This window comes from Danio rerio, chromosome 1 (assembly GCF_052040795.2).
Source record: "Danio rerio strain M-AB ecotype USA chromosome 1, GRCz13ab, whole genome shotgun sequence".
NCBI classification, from domain to species: Eukaryota; Metazoa; Chordata; class Actinopteri; order Cypriniformes; family Danionidae; genus Danio; species Danio rerio.
In genome coordinates this window covers 631,772-649,489 of record NC_141021.1, presented here as the reverse complement: position 1 = coordinate 649,489, position 17,718 = coordinate 631,772, and the positions used below count along the sequence as shown (strand labels likewise).

General features: G+C 35.9%; 1 protein-coding gene across 1 annotated transcript; it reads right to left on the bottom strand.

The window, feature by feature from the left end:
• Positions 1-823: 823 nt before the first annotated feature.
• cenpq (centromere protein Q) lies at positions 824-17,718 on the bottom strand. Its single transcript, NM_001328008.1, is given in 9 exon segments — positions 824-1,000; positions 4,091-4,168; positions 5,951-6,070; positions 6,682-6,811; positions 9,392-9,460; positions 10,162-10,255; positions 13,155-13,209; positions 16,184-16,275; positions 17,585-17,718. Coding segments are annotated over 8 exon segments (774 nt in total). The 5' UTR covers positions 16,268-16,275; positions 17,585-17,718; the 3' UTR covers positions 824-856.

Genomic DNA, 17,718 nt, shown 5'->3' with positions numbered 1-17,718 from the left:
TAGCTATTATAAAGTGCTACAAACGTTTCTAGCTTAAAGATTAATTGAACATTATATAATTATTTACTTAATTAAAATGATAGTGTTTTTATTATTATTATTATTATTATTATACAGTGATTACTTAATTTCTGCATCTGAAAACTGTTTGACTACCCAGAAAATTATATATTATTCTTTATTTGCATTGTCTGTTGTTTTTAACTTTGCCTCTTATTTTTATATGAGATTTTATGCAGATACACTCCCCTACAAAATCATCCCAATCGATCTAAAATTATGAAATCTTTGCAAGCTATTCAAGTCATCTGCTGAAATTGCATTGAATAAAAATATTGCAATGTTAGTTCTCTCCAATACGTTCAGCCCTAATATAATGTAATTTAATATAATATAATAAAATTTAATATAATAAAATATTCTATAATAAATATTTATATAATATAATATATTAAAATATAATAACATTTAATATAATTTAATATAATAAAATATAATATAATAACATTTTATATAATATAATATATTATAATATAATATATAGATAGAACATAAAACCTTCTCACACACACACACGTATGCAGTTTATAATCTCATATCCATGCATTACAAATATGCCCTATTCTAAAAACATTCTAATTATCCAAATGATTTGCAAAACAGCTAAAACAAGCCACTCATCTGATACAAACCCAACATGAGTAAAACGTTTAACATATATAATCTGACAGAGCAATGAGATTAAGACTGATCTCAGACAGCTGCATTAACGCTTGCCATGACTGTAACCTCTTTTCTATAATAAATGAGCAGATATTGTGTGCATCAGCCGTGTCTGTGATGTTCAGTCCAGGGTTTAGTCATTGTGAGCTGCTTTTTCTGCATGATCCACCTGTTTATGTGCGAGCTCCAGAAACACCCTCACGTCCTCCAGAACTGGATTTGGATGTAGAGCCTTCACCACTGCTGGAGGATTGGGGACGGTCTGCATCAGCTGCTCCTGAAAGGCCAACCACACATTAGTTTAGCAGATATAGGGGTGTCACTGCAGTCCCAGAAAAAGCTTTGAGTTACAATTGACTTTATATGTGAGTGTGCTAATTAAGAGTGGTAATCCCAGAATACAGACACTATTCTCTATGTAAAAGTATTTTATAAAGAGGTCTCAGCACGCCGACAGTTTTGCCTTACAGCAAGAAGGTCGCTGGTTCAAGTCCCAGCTGGGCCAGTTGGCATTGCTGTGTGTGTTTGCATGTTCTCCCCGAGGTAATACTTAATTAATTGAATCAGGTATTAAACCACAGATAATCTATAAAACTTTTTATGTTCTCTAGAATTGTAACGAGTGCTTATTTGAGTTACTGTTGCCTTTCTATCAGCTGGAACCAGTCTGGCCATTCTCCTCTGACCTCTGGCCTCATCAACAAGGCATTTGCGCCCACAGAACTGCCGCTCACTGGATATTTCCTCTTTGTCGGAGCATTCTCTGTAAAGCCTAGAGATGGTTGTGCGTGAAAATCCCAGTAGATCAGCAGTTTCTGAAATACTCAGAGCAGCCCGTCTGGCAGCAACAACCATGCCACGTTCAGAGTCTCTTAAATCCCCTTTCTTCCCCATTCTGATGCTCGCTCTGAACTGCAGCAGTTTTGACCATGTCTACATGCCGAAATGCAGTGAGCTGCTGCCATGTGACCGGCTGAGTAGACATTTGCGTTAAGCTGTTAAACAGGTATACCTAATAAAGTGGCCGGTGGGTGTATATATACGCATCATATTATCATATTTGTAACTCCAATAATTGGAAAGAAATAGATGGAAGTGGCCATTTTTTGCAATATTTGTCAATAAATGACATGGAGAGATGCAAATATGAGCTGAATGTCATGTATATAATTTGCATATTTTTCATGCTTCAGATTTCTACATGAGAATCATTTGCGAAATAATTTCTAAGATTATTCAGTGTTGAAACTGCATTTCCTGAGAAGTTTGAAACAAGTCTGTCAGAGTAACTCTCCTGTTCCAGATAAGCTGAAGGCAAGATTCTCAAGATGTCTTTAGTTCTCTATAAAGAGTAAATATTTCCGTGACGATGAGGTGTTAAAACCACCGTTGGTCAGAACAAAATAAAATGCTGTTGTCACCACTGTGAAAGCTGAGAATGAGGTCACGTTTGGCTGATTCATTAACCACATATTAAAAAACAAAGAGGCGACGCAGTTGTGCAGTAGGTTTTGCTGTCGCCTCACAGCAGGAAGGTCGCTGGTTCGAGCCTCAGCTGTTTCTGTGTGGAGTTTGCATGTTCTCACTGCATGGGTTTCCTCCGGGTGCTCCGGCTTCCCCCACAGTCCAAAGACATGTGGTACAGGTGAATTGGGTAGCTTGTCCGGATTGGGTAGCTTGTCCATGAGTGTGAATGAGTGTGTATGGTTGTTTCCCAGAGATGGGATGCAGCTCGAAGGACATCCACTACGTAAAAACTTGCTGGATAAGTTGGCGGTTCATTCCGCTGTGGCGACCCCAGATTAATAAAGGGACTAAACCGAAAAGAAAATGAATTAATTAAAACAACGAAGATGTGTTTCAAATAAATAGTCAGTGGCATTTTACTGACTAACAGAGATGCTGTACCTTAAAAGACTTCGAGTGGTGAAGGTGAAATTTCCAGAGTTGATTAAATCAATACTGATATTACTCACTCATCGTAAGCAGATGAATAAAACAACACAGTTGCTCAGTATAGTATCTCTCAGTTCACTCAAAATAAAGAGCAACAGCCTATTTTTGGTATTAATAAGAATTTCAGTATTGAGGCAGCATTTGCATTGCCGACACATTTTGCTTGCAAATTATCATAGATATTTACATTAGATGTCGCCTACCCTATTGTTGTCTATTGGAAGGAATCTGTCAATAGAGCCGGCGTTTTAGTACAGGGTAGCGCTCCTTTAAAATGAATGTGGAACCAAGGTGCAGTGGAGGACAGTGGCCATCCAGAGCCAGAGATATACACACATATACACATATATCTATGACAGGAAGTTTTCCCGGTGGTCAGTATGCAAATATTGTTTTAAATTATGAAAATGATAATTTTACATCATATTTCAACATCGATGGATGAGTTAGCGCATGGGCAGTACATCTACATTTAGTCATTATAAGACTTTTATCTAAAGCGACTTACAAATAAGGACAAGGAAGCAATTTACACAAATATAAGAGCAACAGTGAATAAGTGTAAGAAGCAAAACGTTAGTCATTTTATTAATTATTATTTTCTGTAATACAGTTAGCGGTGGAGCCAGAGAGGCAATTGCAGATTAGGAAGTGAAGTGGAGACTAAATAGTTGAGTTTTCAGTCGTTTCTTGAAGACAGCGAGTGACTCTGCCGTTCTGATGCAGTTAGGGAGTTCATTCCACCAACTGGGCAGATTGAACGCGAGAGTTCGGGAAAGTGATTTCTTCCCTCTTTGGGATGGAACCACGAGGCGACGTTCATTCACAGAACGCAAGTTTCTGGAGGGCACATACATCTGCAGAAGTGAGAGCAGATAAGAAGGAGCAAAGCCAGAAGTCTCTTTGTAGACAAACATCAGAGCTTTGAATTTGATGCGAGCAGCAACTGGCAGCCAGTGCACACGGATGAGCAGCGGAGTGACATGTGCTCTTTTAGGTTCATTAAAGACCACTCGTGCTGCTGCGTTCTGAAGCAGATGAAGAGGTTTGATAGAGTTAGCTGGAAGCCCGGCTAGTAGAGAGTGAGGGAGACAAAGAGTTGCAGACAAAGAGTGTGTGTTTGTGTGCAGGGAGATGTATTATCTTTCCTCCCTGTTAAATTGGATCTAATCCGTGTTCTGTAACACCTCCCTCTCCTGCTTTCACTTCTCATTCTAACAGAGTGAGTGATTGAATCTATGTAATGAGCGACTCAATCACTCAATCACAGCATCTTGTTATCATATTTCTTTTTTTATTGTTTGCTAATTTTATTTAAAGATAGCATAAGCCGAGTGTTTAGTGTGAGTTGGTGCTGCTTTGCCTTATGGTCAGCGCAGTAAAGAGACTGTATTAAAATGTAGCCATGTACCTGTAGCGTCGGCTCATCAGCTGAGCGAGACTGTAATGCTGGCAGATGCAGGACTGTTTCTTCTGACAGCTGAAGAAACTGGAACAGAATCAGAATCAAACATTATTACACAACAGACAGAAGCTGAGATTAGTTGAGCATCATTATTTACTAGATTATTAAAGTTCATGGAGACAAACTTTGAGGCTGACTTGAGTTAAGCCTGTTGGTAATAGTTTATTTAGTTTTTTTTTATTTAGTAAAACAGTTTGAAAAAAGTATAGATGGACAGACAGACAGACAGACAGATATAGATAGATAGATAGATAGATAGATAGATAGATAGATAGATAGATAGATAGATAGATAGATAGATAGATAGATAGATAGATTAAAATAGTTTTAAAAAGTACAGATGGATAGATTCAATGTTAAGTCAATGACACTTGCAATGGAAGTCTATGGGACAGTTGCTAGGGTACAGTATCTGGTTGTTAGGGTGTGGCTAGAAAGTTAAAAGGCCATCAGTGATTGGCTGCCTACTAGAGTTAAATGAGCTCAGCCATTAGTCTGTAGGACCTTCTGGTGCAGTTATGAGCTCACAAAGTTTTATCCAATGTTAAGTTGATGACAGTCTTTTGAATGGAAGTCTATGTGACAGTTTCTAGGGTCCCAAAAGTGGGTGCTAGGGCGTGGCCAGAAAGTTAAAAGCTCATCACTTATTAGCAGTTAGGTAGTCTGAGTTAAATGAGCCCAGCTAGAAGTTTGTGTGATAGTCTGACGCAGAGTTATGAGGTCACAAAGTTTGGTCCAATGTTAAGTCAATGGGGTTTTTCTGACAGTCCCGCGATGTTTTTCGGAAAACCAAAAGTCGGATCAATCGGAAAAGATATAGCACACCGAGCCAGACCAGTTTGGAGGTGTGGTGTGAGTTTGGTGGTCATAGCTCAAAAGCTCTAGGAGGAGATAGAGTTTGATTTTTAGCCCCAAAAGAAAAATAGGATTTCAGTAGTCTGTCTTGCTTTCACAAGCCAGCCTAATAATAAACTTAATTTAAGTAGCACCTTTAAAAGCAGCATCTAAATATCATTTACAAATACATGATATAAACATATAGAGGTAAACGATACATACAAGGATGCATGCATAGTTTAATAAAATAATAAAAATATATAAAAATTTTGAAAATAAATAAATTTAAAAATAACAAAAACATTTATTTTTTTATATCATTTAGTTAACGTTAGTTAGTGCATTTACTAACATGAATGAACAATGAGCAATACTACATTACTGCATTTATCCTACGCTTTGCTTAACGATTGTATTTTCATTAACAAAGATGAATAAACACTGAACAACAGGTAATTTTTCATTGTTTATGTTAAGAAATACCTTAAATAACAGGAACTTTGAGTCCCGTATTGTAAAGTGATACAAAAAAACACATAAAAACTACCTTAATCTTTTAAATACATAAATAAATCACTGTATGATGCTTTTAGACAGCACGGAGGCTCAGTGGTTAGCACTGCACCTCACAGCAAGAAGGTGGCTGGTTCGAATTCCGGCCAGGTCAGCTGTTGTTTCTGTGTGGAGTTTGCATGTTCCCCCCGTGTTGGCGTGGGTTTCCTCTGGGTGCTCCGGTTTCCCCCACATAGGGGAACTATAGTGGAATTAATTAACTAAATTGGCCGTAGTGTATGAGTGCGTGTGTGTGTGTGTGAGTGAATGTGTATGGGTGTTTCCCAGTACTGGGTTGCGGCTGGAAGGGCATCCACTGTGTAAAACATATGCTTGAATAGTTGGCGGTTCATTTCACTGTGGCGACCCCGATGAATAAAGGGACTAAGTCTGAAAAAAAAAAAGAAGATGCTTAACCTCCTGTGCTTTTTCCTCTTCCTCCTCTATTCTGCTGCTCATTATCCTGCATTTCTCCTGCAGCCTCTCCATCTTCACCTCCATCTCCTCAAGAGTGCTGACAATCGAGCTCATGTTCTCCTAAACGAGTCCAAAACACACAACAGATTAATAAGGGGTTAGTTATGAGCACTTATACCACAGGCCTGCTGAATGCTTGATTCTAATCTGATGGTCACTCTCAGGTGTTTGGTTATTGTTGGATAAAGGCACAGCTAAAGTAGTTCCGGCATGTTTACAGCAGCTCCATATTACTCCGCTGAATGAGTTATTTCACAGCTACAAGATTGGAGATTGGCACCATAGATGTGCAGATGACAAATCTGCAGCAACTGCGTGATGCTATCATGACAATATGGAGCAAAATCTTTGAGGAATATTTCCAGTAGCTTGCTGAATCTCTAACACCAATGATTAAGGCAGTTCTGAAGGGGGTCCGACCCGGCACTAGTAAGGTGTACCTAATAAAGTGGCCGGTGAGTGTATATACTATGCTTATATATTACTACACTTTGTGAGGGCTGTCAAATTTAGGTAAAGATCATCAAAAATGTTGGCAACTTTATAAAAAGAGATTAAAAAAGTAATGCACATCTGAGGAGAAACACTACCTCAAGTGTGAGATATTTTCCAATTATTCATCAGCCTGTCATCAGGTGTTTCTTATGCAATCATCCTGAGTCATTGATCACCTCTAGAGCCTGGAGCGTCTTCTTTCCATGTTCAGACTTCTTACTCTCTGTGCTGAACTGACGCGACGCACTCATCATGTCTCCACGTTTCCTCGGAGGAACAGAAAGCTGCGCACACTTCGCCAGGAACCTGAGAAAACGTGAAAAAGCCGAGATGTACAGCACTGCGCAAAAATCTTAGGCCACTAGTATTTTCACCCACAAATTTTTTTTAAAGTGGGTTATTTCTAAATTTCTCTGTAGCATGTCAGTTTGAAATATCTATACACAATGTTTTTGTCATTAATTGTAATTATAGAGTGAGATTCTGATTCGAGTCAGTGTGTCAATGTTGAGTTTTGGATAGTTAATCAGACACACAATTCAGAACACATAAGGTTTGTGTAGTCGCTGCAGAATTGAACCATAATATAGTAAATAGTTTATATCTGTGTTTTTCCACCATTTCAATTTTAGACGTTTAAAGCATTTTGACACAAAGCACCGTTCGTTATTAGAGGTGCAGTAGGTGATTGTCTTCAGAAGCATGTGTTGTTGTGCTGGTTGAAAGTCTCTTCACAGTCTAATAGTAATGATTAAAGTAAATGATCTAAATGTATTTATTTGTATTTTTATATTTTGGATAAGGCATAAAAATAAAAAATGTTTATCCAATTAAATAAATCGGGCCGACATCTTTCATAATTGCGATAAGTAGCCCAAACTGTCCCTCAGCAAATGCAGATTTGAACAACTGCGCAGCCGTTTGTACGCAGCTCTGTCGACCGCTGTTTGTGCATAGACATGCTGCACGTTCTCGAGAGAGAGAGAGAGAGAGAGAGAGAGAGAGAGAGAGAGAGAGAGAGAGAGAGAGAGAGAGAGAGCGCACATGATCGCGACATGCTGAATCAAAACTTTTAAAAAACCTGAATCAATATTGGGGTTACCCTTGCACGCTGGAGAAAGGATGACACCATGGCTGAAGGATTTCTCTTAGACAGGTAATGTTCAGTTTTTAAACTGTTTTAGCTTCACGCAGAGCTGATGTAAAGTTAGATGTTGTTGATACAAATGGGTTATATCTTCACAGAGGTGTTGTTCAGCCACTAAAATCTTCCGGTGAAAGATTGATGAGACTATTTTCAGTTTCATAAGGGCCTTTTACAGCATCTATAATGTAGATTTTCATTAGTTTAACAACAAAACACAAGTAAATAGCGCTATTCCACTTAGTCTCTTCCTGTATTGTTTACCATGCAACTCTTAATATTCACTCTGAAATAGCATGTCGGCTTAATTCCTGCATGTCGCCGGACAAGCACTAGTCGCTATTGACACATGAGAGAGGGCTCTTTTGCTGTCATCATTAAGGTGTGCGTGCTGCTGTTTCAGGAGGTGTGGCTCTGGACGGCAGGGGAGGGACTGTGATTCAGAGATTTATGCTTAGCTTGTGGAAGATTCAATTCAATTCAGCTTTATTTGTATAGCGCTTTTACAATGTAGATTGTGTCAAAGCAGCTTCACATAAAGATCATCTACTGCACCTTTAATGTAGTTTTGTGAACGATTTATGCAACATTTTTTAGTTTCTGTAACTCAACATTGTTAAGACTCCCAAAAAAAACCTTCTTAATCAATCTAAATTAATGTTGTTTTTTTATTGCCCTAATAAAATCCTCTGGTGTGCTCATATCACAAAATATATCAAAGAAAAACAAAATAACGCACTGTCTGACTTCTCCAATATCGTGCAGCTCTATTAAAAACACATGCAAATGATAAACCTTCACTCTATAATAGTGACTCTACAAATCACACATGTTCTGTGGCTCTGATCAACTATTATTCAGACTCAGCATTGCATTTCTTGCAATGTGAATATTGCAGACATAGCTATATCGATGCTGAAAGCACATATTGTGCAGCCCTAATATCTACATCATTGTCCTGTCACTGTGATTCTGTGGAAGCTTCTGTCTCATGAAAAATACCTTGCAAGTGAAAACAAACCTGGCAATAAAGCTCCTTCTTTCCTTCTAATAACGCAATGCATAATCACTGCCCATTAAAATGCAATTATGAAATACGTTGCATGCTTTATTCTGTATGTAAAGACACGCTATTTCACAGAAACTGAACTGAAGCTATAAATAAAGCATCATTATTTGTGGTATTTGCCTGTGATTTCATGTTAAACATTACAATGTGACGTACTTAGATTGTAACAATTTCAGTAGTTTTTTTAGCTGTTTTTGTATTTGTTTCTATATTTTCTTTGTTGCATTCATTGTTGTAATTGTCATTTATTTATTTGTATATTGTGCATTTGTTTCATAACAATGTTGCTTTACGGTGCTGCTCTAAAAAGCTTTGAATTGCACCTCAGAGACATGTAAAATTGTTGTTTTTTTATTGAATTGAATATTTTGTGTAGCAAACAGTGCTCCATCTGAACACAGATTCACATCTCATTATAGAGACAGCTTCATAAAATATGGATAAAGGATGTTAAGAAAAAAAACCAGTCACTGACTTTCACTGTATTTTTTGTTTCTACTATGAATGTCAATGCCTGAACATACTTCAGAATATTTCCTTTGTGTTCAACAGAAGAAAGACACTCATAAACGTTTACCACCACTCAAATTAAGGCAAATTTCATTTCTGATTTGGAGCGCTCTGGCATTTTAAATTGAAAGTGTGGTTATGTTTGGCAAAGCAAAGCTCTTACCGGTCTTTAATGATGTTGAGATGTTTCTGTGATTCCTCTTTCTCTTTGGTTTTCAGTGTGAGCACAGATCTGACACACAGGCAAGAAACACAGCAATGTTATTCCATATAGAAGAAAGAAGTCACTAATTGGTCTAATTTCACTCACAATTAATGCAAAATCATTGATTTAGATTTAGGAAATGTTCACAGTATGTCTGACAATATTTTTTCTTCTGGAGAAAGTCTTATTTGTTTTATTTCGGCTAGAATAAAAGCAGTTATTAATTTTTAAACACCCTTTTAAGGTCAATATTATTACCCCCTTTAAGCCCTTTTTTTAAATTATCTACAAAACAAACCATCGTTATACAATAACTTGCCTAATTACCCTAACCTGCCTAATTAACCTAATTACCCTAGTGAAGCCTTCAAATGTCACTTTAAGCTGTATGGAAGTGTCTTGAAGTCTAATATTATGTACTGTCATTATGGCAAAGAGAAAATAAATCAGTTATTAGAGATGAGTTATTAACACTTTCACACACACACACACTCATACACAATGGACAATTTAGTTATCAGTTCCCCTATAGTGCATGTGTTTGGACTGTGGGGGAAACCGGAGCACCCGGAAGAAACCCACACCAACACGGGGAGAACATGCAAACTCCACACAGAAATGCTAACCGAGACTCGAACCAGCGATCTTCTTACTTTGAGGCCACAGTGCCACCGATGGCAAATCAAGGTATGAAAAATATCCCAATAATTAAAGAGGACAGAACTCACAGAATGGACATATCGAACATGTTCCTCAGGGCCAGTATGGAGGACTTGGTCAGCGGCTTCCAGTTTCTCTGATTTTTACTCTTTCCAACCATCGCTGAAGGAAATCAGGTGAGCAGGAGACAAAATAATGTTAATAATATATTAGACCATATATTAAGGTAAAATAATGTTAATATTAAGGTAAAATTTAAAGAGCTGGTCCAGAATGTAATTTTTATAAGATACAAAGCAACGTGTGCTCATGCTTTACTTCATATTAACATATCAATATCATATTCCTGATCATTTTGATGCATCATAAAATGTAAAAAGAAATTATTCAGCAAAAAAAGGCCAATTGTGTCATAATATATTCATAAATAAAGATCGGTGACATTATGTACATTTCCTAATGTAAATTTTCATTAAAACACAGACCTGGTTAAAATGATTTAAGACCTACAACACAATATTTCAATAAATTTAAGACATTTTAATGGCTAACATTTTTTTTAATTAAGACATTTTTAGACTTTCAAAGTGGCTACAGATAAAAATCTAATGTTCATGTTTATGTAATGCTAGCAAAACGTTACATTTGGAGCAAGAAAATTAATTATTTATCCATATTTTTTATCCATTTTTCATTTAAACAGACCTGTTTAAAATGATTCAAGACCTACAACACAATACTTCAGTGTATTTAGACTTTCGAATATGCCACAGATAAATAGCTTGTGTTCATGTTTATGTCAAGCTAAGCTTTACATTTGGAGCAAGAAAACAAATGATTCAATCAATATTTTTACCCATATTAAGTCAATTTTAGTTAAATGTACTTCATTTTAACAGCTTTAAAGAGCTGGTCCAGAATGTCATTTTAAGGCTTGGTTGTGTTTATAAGATGCAAAGCAATGCATGCTCATGCTTCACTTGAAGGAAATCATATATCTTACTTTAATTATTTAAAATCAAGCAAGCTTACGAGCTGTGTGTGCGCAAGTCTGTGTTGCTAGCCATGTGTGTGCGCTAAGCGCGAGCCTACGCTGAGTGCGTGTGCACAGCCGAAAACAGTGAAGGCTTTTATAGTTGACGTGCTCGGCAGAAACACGAGCATTTCTCATGTTAAATTGCCAACTGTGCAGACAAATATGGCAAAATAGAAAAGGTTGGTCAGTTAAATTATGCTACTGTAAGTCATGTTTATTCAGCAAGAATTCTCCAGTACAGATAGCAGAACCCTTAACGTCAGAGCTTATCTATACTTCAGTCTTTTATAATGTAGCACCGATACCAATAAGTACCGAGTTTTGGTACCAATCTCTAATCCTTGCAACAACATACCATTAACGCTAGACACTGTGCATGTCATAATCAATTTTAACAAATTAAAAACACTTACAGGTTGTGGCTCACAATGCACAGCTTCTGCTTGTTGGAGCTGCTCCTTTAAGGAGATTTAACCGAATCCAGCACGGAACTGGGAGAGATTCTGGAAGCTGACCTTTGTCAAATGCTAGCTATATATTTTATAATTCCCTGGAACATAATTAAAATTAAACTGTAAGCACTTCTCTCTTTGTGTCGAGTCATTTGGAAGCTCAAATATAGAAACAGAAGAAGCTCTGTGGAAATAGCAGCGTTTCGACTGCATTTTAGCTTTCTCTGCTTTAACATTAGTGTCACTGGCCACGCCCCTTAGCTGCGCAGTGTGTGTGCGCGAGCGTGGTAAAAGACCTTTGTGATCTCACTGGCCCGGATGTATTTTTTTATATGTCCCCAAAGTTTGTTTATTGTATGCTTTTTACTTAGCTAACTCTGCAAAAGCCAAGGTCTCGCTTTTCATTGACCTTTGAGCATTTTACATTCAGAGATGCTGTTTATGTTCACGAAGCTACATTACACATCAACTAAAGTTTACAATGAGATATCTTAGTGGACCACCCCTTTAAAAGGTGATTTTCTCAATATTTAGATGTTTCTGCAAAGTCAAACTCCAGATAACGTCAACAATGTTACTATCCTGACAAACCATACTTCAATGAAGAAGATAATAAGCTCATTTACTATTTGATTTGCTTCAAATGACGGCAGATATATGCAATGAAAAAGGGAAAAAATTAAAAAGGGTCAAAATAATACATTTTTCTTTCATGCCAGAAATCATTGGCATATTAAATAAAGATCGTTGACATTTTATAAATTTGCTAATGTAAATTTTCATTCAAACACAGACCTGTTTTAAATGATTTAAGACCTACAACACAATATTTCAGTATAATATTATATAATATTTCGATATAAAGGCAATAAATAGAACTTGTTTGTCACTATAAAAGTAAAATTACTGAGCCTACACACAGGAGTCGGAGAAAAACGCTAATTTTAGAAGAAAATATCAAATGGCTTTTAGAGGTATTTGCATCTGAACTCTTTGAAGCAAACTATTCGCCTTTATTTGTACCCGTTTAGGTCAATGTTAGTTCAAATAACTTAATTTAAGCAGCTTTAAAGGTGATTTTCTCAATATTTAATTTTTTTTTGCAATGTCAGATTCCAGATAAAGTATACAGATTTACTATCCTGGCAAAACATACATCAATGATGAAGAAAAAGCTTACTTACTCTTTGATCTGGTTTAAATGATGGCATTTATATGCAAGCAAACAGATTTTTGGCAAGATATTCGGTGACTAACATGTAAAAACAACCCATGTGTTCATAACAAGAGTGTGTTTGGTCTGTTTGTTGTCTTTTAAACTTTGTAGATCACCATCTTCATGAAACAAGCTTCTTCTATTTATCACTGATCAAATAAATAGGATGTGTCACTAAATGACTACGTGCATTTTCAACAAAAAGAGGAAACATGGTCAAATGTAGCCCTCTGATTTGAAATGCTTTTTTTTGTAACAGGAAAACCAGCAAGTTGGCAAATGCATTTCAGAAAAGCTTACGCAACAAGTCTGCCGAAGCATTCAAGTACAAACATCTCCAACCATTTCTCAACTCACCGCTGCTCTTCTGAGACGGATGAGGATGTGGGCCTTCAGCACGGCTGATGGACTTCTGAAAGAAAAGTAATTGCACAAGATTATAATGCAGATTTCATTAATATATAACGTCAAACTCAAGTAAAAGAGCTGAATGCAAGACTTAAAGTTCACACAGGCCATTGGAAAACTTTGTGACACTTACATGCATGATAATTACCGCAACGTTCCTTATGTGTGTTTTCTTTATTATTTGTTTTTGTTTCTCTCACTCAATGAGTCTCAAATGTGAAGGGGGAGGGATGTAATAATAACAACATCAAATAAATCAATAAATATTAATACATTCCATTACATACACATTCAATTGATCATAAAAATGATTTTCTAGAACAGCAATCTCTCCTTTTTACAGACACACAATCAAAAGTGTACATAAAGTGTATTTTAAATAAATAAATATGTGTATAAAAATTATGCTTTATGACATATAGTGCAGACTATGCGTTGGAAAGACTTTTTAAGAGCTTTTTTAAGACTGTTATGAATTAAATTTCAGACTTAGACAGGGATAAATCCTAAGGGTTTTTTTTTTCTAACAGGCCAGTGGAAATAATTTTTACCCGCCCCTAGGAGACTTTTACTTTTAAAAAATCTGATTTACTTATTTCTGAAATAATCAATAATATCCAGCTGCAGACCCGCAGAACCACACACGTTTTAGGCACACACAATCTAGGACACACAATCTAGGCAAACCATATATGGTTATGACTGATGTTAAAGTTATAACGCCTTTTTGGACATCGTCATTGATATATTTTGATATATTTGATTAATAAATATTGTACACAATAAACAATAGTGTTTACTTTACTTTATTTCACAAATATTGCGATTGAGACGGCCGAATGGGGAGGATTGTTTCCGATCGCCATTCAATATAATAGAGTGAACAGTTTTTAATCAGTCATTATAGCTGATCAGTCATTATTATCTGACAATAATATGGCAGATACTCGTTTGCTGGCTTTGCTGAATGATCTCATTTGGGCAGGTTTAATTTATATAATGGATTAATTTATGATGAAGGAAATAATAGCAAGTTAAGATAGGCAATAATACATTATATGTCATAAAAATATTTTTATATGTAACAAATGTATAACACTATATTAATATTTTACTCAAGCGGTGTTTATTAGCTTAATTTTCCAATAACCTTTTAATTAATGATTTCCCACATTTAATACTCTTAATAAAACTATTAATAAAATATTAACTATTAATAAAAAAAATCATAAGTGTATACACACACACACACACATATATATATATATATATATATATATATATATATATATATATATATATATATATATATATACATATATATATATACATATATATAACAGCTTTAACAGTGACAGTTTAGTAAAAGATAGTAGTTTATATATAAACTTATAATTATAATCAGTTAAGATAATCAGTTTATAACTATATTGTTTAAATGGTTAACTATAGTAGGCTAATTTATTTTAAAGTGACATTATTGTTTGCTTTTTATATTTTACAACAACGTGATTGTAACGAAGTATGATAATATTAAGAGCTTGAATTAGTTAATTACACTTAATCCATCAATTAGACGGTCTATTATGTTATCTTTGTGTATATGGACACATGAATAAAGTCATAAGTGTCTTTAACCAATTATTTTTATTGCCATAATTTAAGTTCAGAAACTGCAGAGACTTTAAAATGATCGTTACGATATAATAATAAAATTGACTGAAATGGGAAACCATATTTGTGAAATTCAATAGGTAGCGATAATGCTAAAGAGTTAGTTACCATTTATGGTTTGCCTAGATTGTGTGTCCTAGATTGTGTGTGCCTCAAACGTGTGTGGTTCTGCGGGCCTGCAGCTAGATATATCTCGAAATAATAGCTCAAACCAAGCAAACTCTACTTGTGTTCATAGACTTTTTCCTGCAAGTTTAAAACTATAATAAACTAAACGTAACAGTCAGTCCAGGTATATATAGATACAGGCTATCAATACATAGAGAACATTTAAACAAATCTTATTTTAAGGAAGATAATTGAACAATAATGATAAACAGAGTTAATAAATAGAACTTGTCACTGGCTGTGATTGGATGGATGTTGTCCAAATTGGGTGCTTTACATGAGCATAGGAAAATTAAGACCTGTATAAAAGATTTAAGACCCAAAACACAGTTTGTTCAGTGAATTTAAGACTTTCTAAGACCTCGTGGACACCCTGTAAATAACTCATGTTTTACATTTATGTAATGCCAGCATCAAGACAAAAAAAGTGTTTCAAATTGCAGAAAGAAAATGATTTATTCAGTCTTTGTGTTTCCCTCTTTTAGACTATAGGGGATACTATTATATGCATGCCTTCCTTAAAGTGCTTTCTAAAACTACTAAGATTTTCTATCTGTCTATCTGTCTATCTATCTATCTATATATCTATCTATCTATCTATCCATCCATCCATCCATCCATCCATCCATCCATGCTTGTTTATGTATCCACCATTGTACTTCAACTGTACTCGTTACATAAACGCACTAAATCGCACTTCAGCAGCATTCATTTGAGAGCGCACAAGAAAATCTGTGCTTGAGCAGCTATTTGAGGTGGCATGCAAGACGTTTTGTGCACAAACAGTGGAAATCAGCGCAGAGGCATGCTTGTATTACATAAATGCGATCTTGACTTGTAATACTGCGCTCACAACATTTCTCCATTTGTAATTGAAATAACGCAATAGGTGGTTGGTAGATTTGTGTAAAAGGTCTGCCATCACAGCTGGAAAACATATATATATATATATATATATATATATATAAATGCTTGTTCAAGTACCCACTATTGTTTGTTGTTCGATAACACAGGCTAGTCAAGTTTGTCTTTTGCAGTTTGTTGTCTGCATTATGTCTAATACACTTCCCATAGGAGTTTGTAAGAGGGAAATAAATGCAGTAAAATAAAGTGTATTGTGTTCCTCTGTGTCTTACTTGGCGTGTTTTGTGTGTTTTCCTTTCCGCAGCTCCTCTGGGGCCCTGTGTGGAGGCCCTTCCAGACCCTCGCGCTGGCTTCATCTTTAAAACAGCGCACACGCGCACACACATACACACAAACAAACAAACAATTAAGTGTGTTTATACATTTGATTAACATTGATATAAAAAATGATATATAAAAAATGGCTGATAGCCTCAGATTAAATTAGTCTAAAGTTAAAAAACCTATGTACCATTATTGATAATAAATTACATTTTAGTGAGAATACTGAAAGGCCAGGCCAAGGGAGACTTTATTGCCTATGGAAATGATCTAAGTTTAATATTGATAGGACTCTGATGGTTGCTTTCATAAGGCTTATGTAGAATAAATTTGAACCTTTTCACAGATTTGTTGGTTTGCTTCTTTAAAGGTAAAACCATAGGTAAAACAGAGAAACTCACTGTGTGCGGTTTTAAACAGCAAAGAATTAGAGACGAAAGTGCCAGGATTATTCAATTTTTATGAAATTAAGGTGTTAAAGAAAGCACATTAGAATACATCTGTCAAATCTCATCCTCTTTTTGACTGATTTCAACCCCGTCCCTCAGGATCTCAGTATTCAGACTCTTTGACAATGCCCAATACATTTAGTTTTTCATTTGTTACTTGCTGTTGACTTGCTGAATTTTAATAGGAAGAGGCGAGAGGAGTTTAGTACTATATATGTTGTGTGATCTTTGTGTGTGGTATAGCTGGTGTAAATATATTAATGTTATGCTGCAGAACAAAACACCCTAAAAGGGTAAATTAAAGTTACACTAACAGATCAGGCTGTATCATCATGAAGTAAAAACAAACCAATAACATCAACAAGAAACAGCACAGAATCACAAACAGGTCTCCTGACATTTTATCCCACCCATCAGATTATGCTACCAAGACTGTATTTAAATGGTTCTGATGTTGGGTTTGGGGATTAGGGCGATATTACAGCTTCATATCACACATTTACTGCATATTAAAATTTACACTGGTAGCAAAATCTGACGGGAGCACACTGCGTCATCAACATGTGCTGCCTACTTTTTGAATGGGAGGTAAGACGGCTGGTTATCAGTTGGACACGATCGATAACATTGAATTAGTGGGCATTTTACCAAAAAGTACTGTTCAGTATCATAATGTTTGAATATAATAAACAATAAAAGATGAAAACGTTAATGTTGTAATATGTCTGCGGACTAAAACACAGCTAAACGCGTCTTCACAGGTTTGTTTATGATCTGGTCTCATGGCGTCGATCGCGTTCAGAGATGAAACAGCAGCTTTTTCTCACTTATACATTTAGACTTGCATGTATATAAAGATAAAACGAAGACTTGGTGAATGCTGTGCGCTTAAACCAAACTAACCTCAATAATAAATGCAGTGTAAACTCAGCTCTTCCTCATCCGTCAGACCAGTGTCTCCTCCTCAATACTCCCGCCACAGGACTCAAAGCGGGAACTGCAGTGCGCATGCGCGTGTACTCGGGGGCAATGTAAGC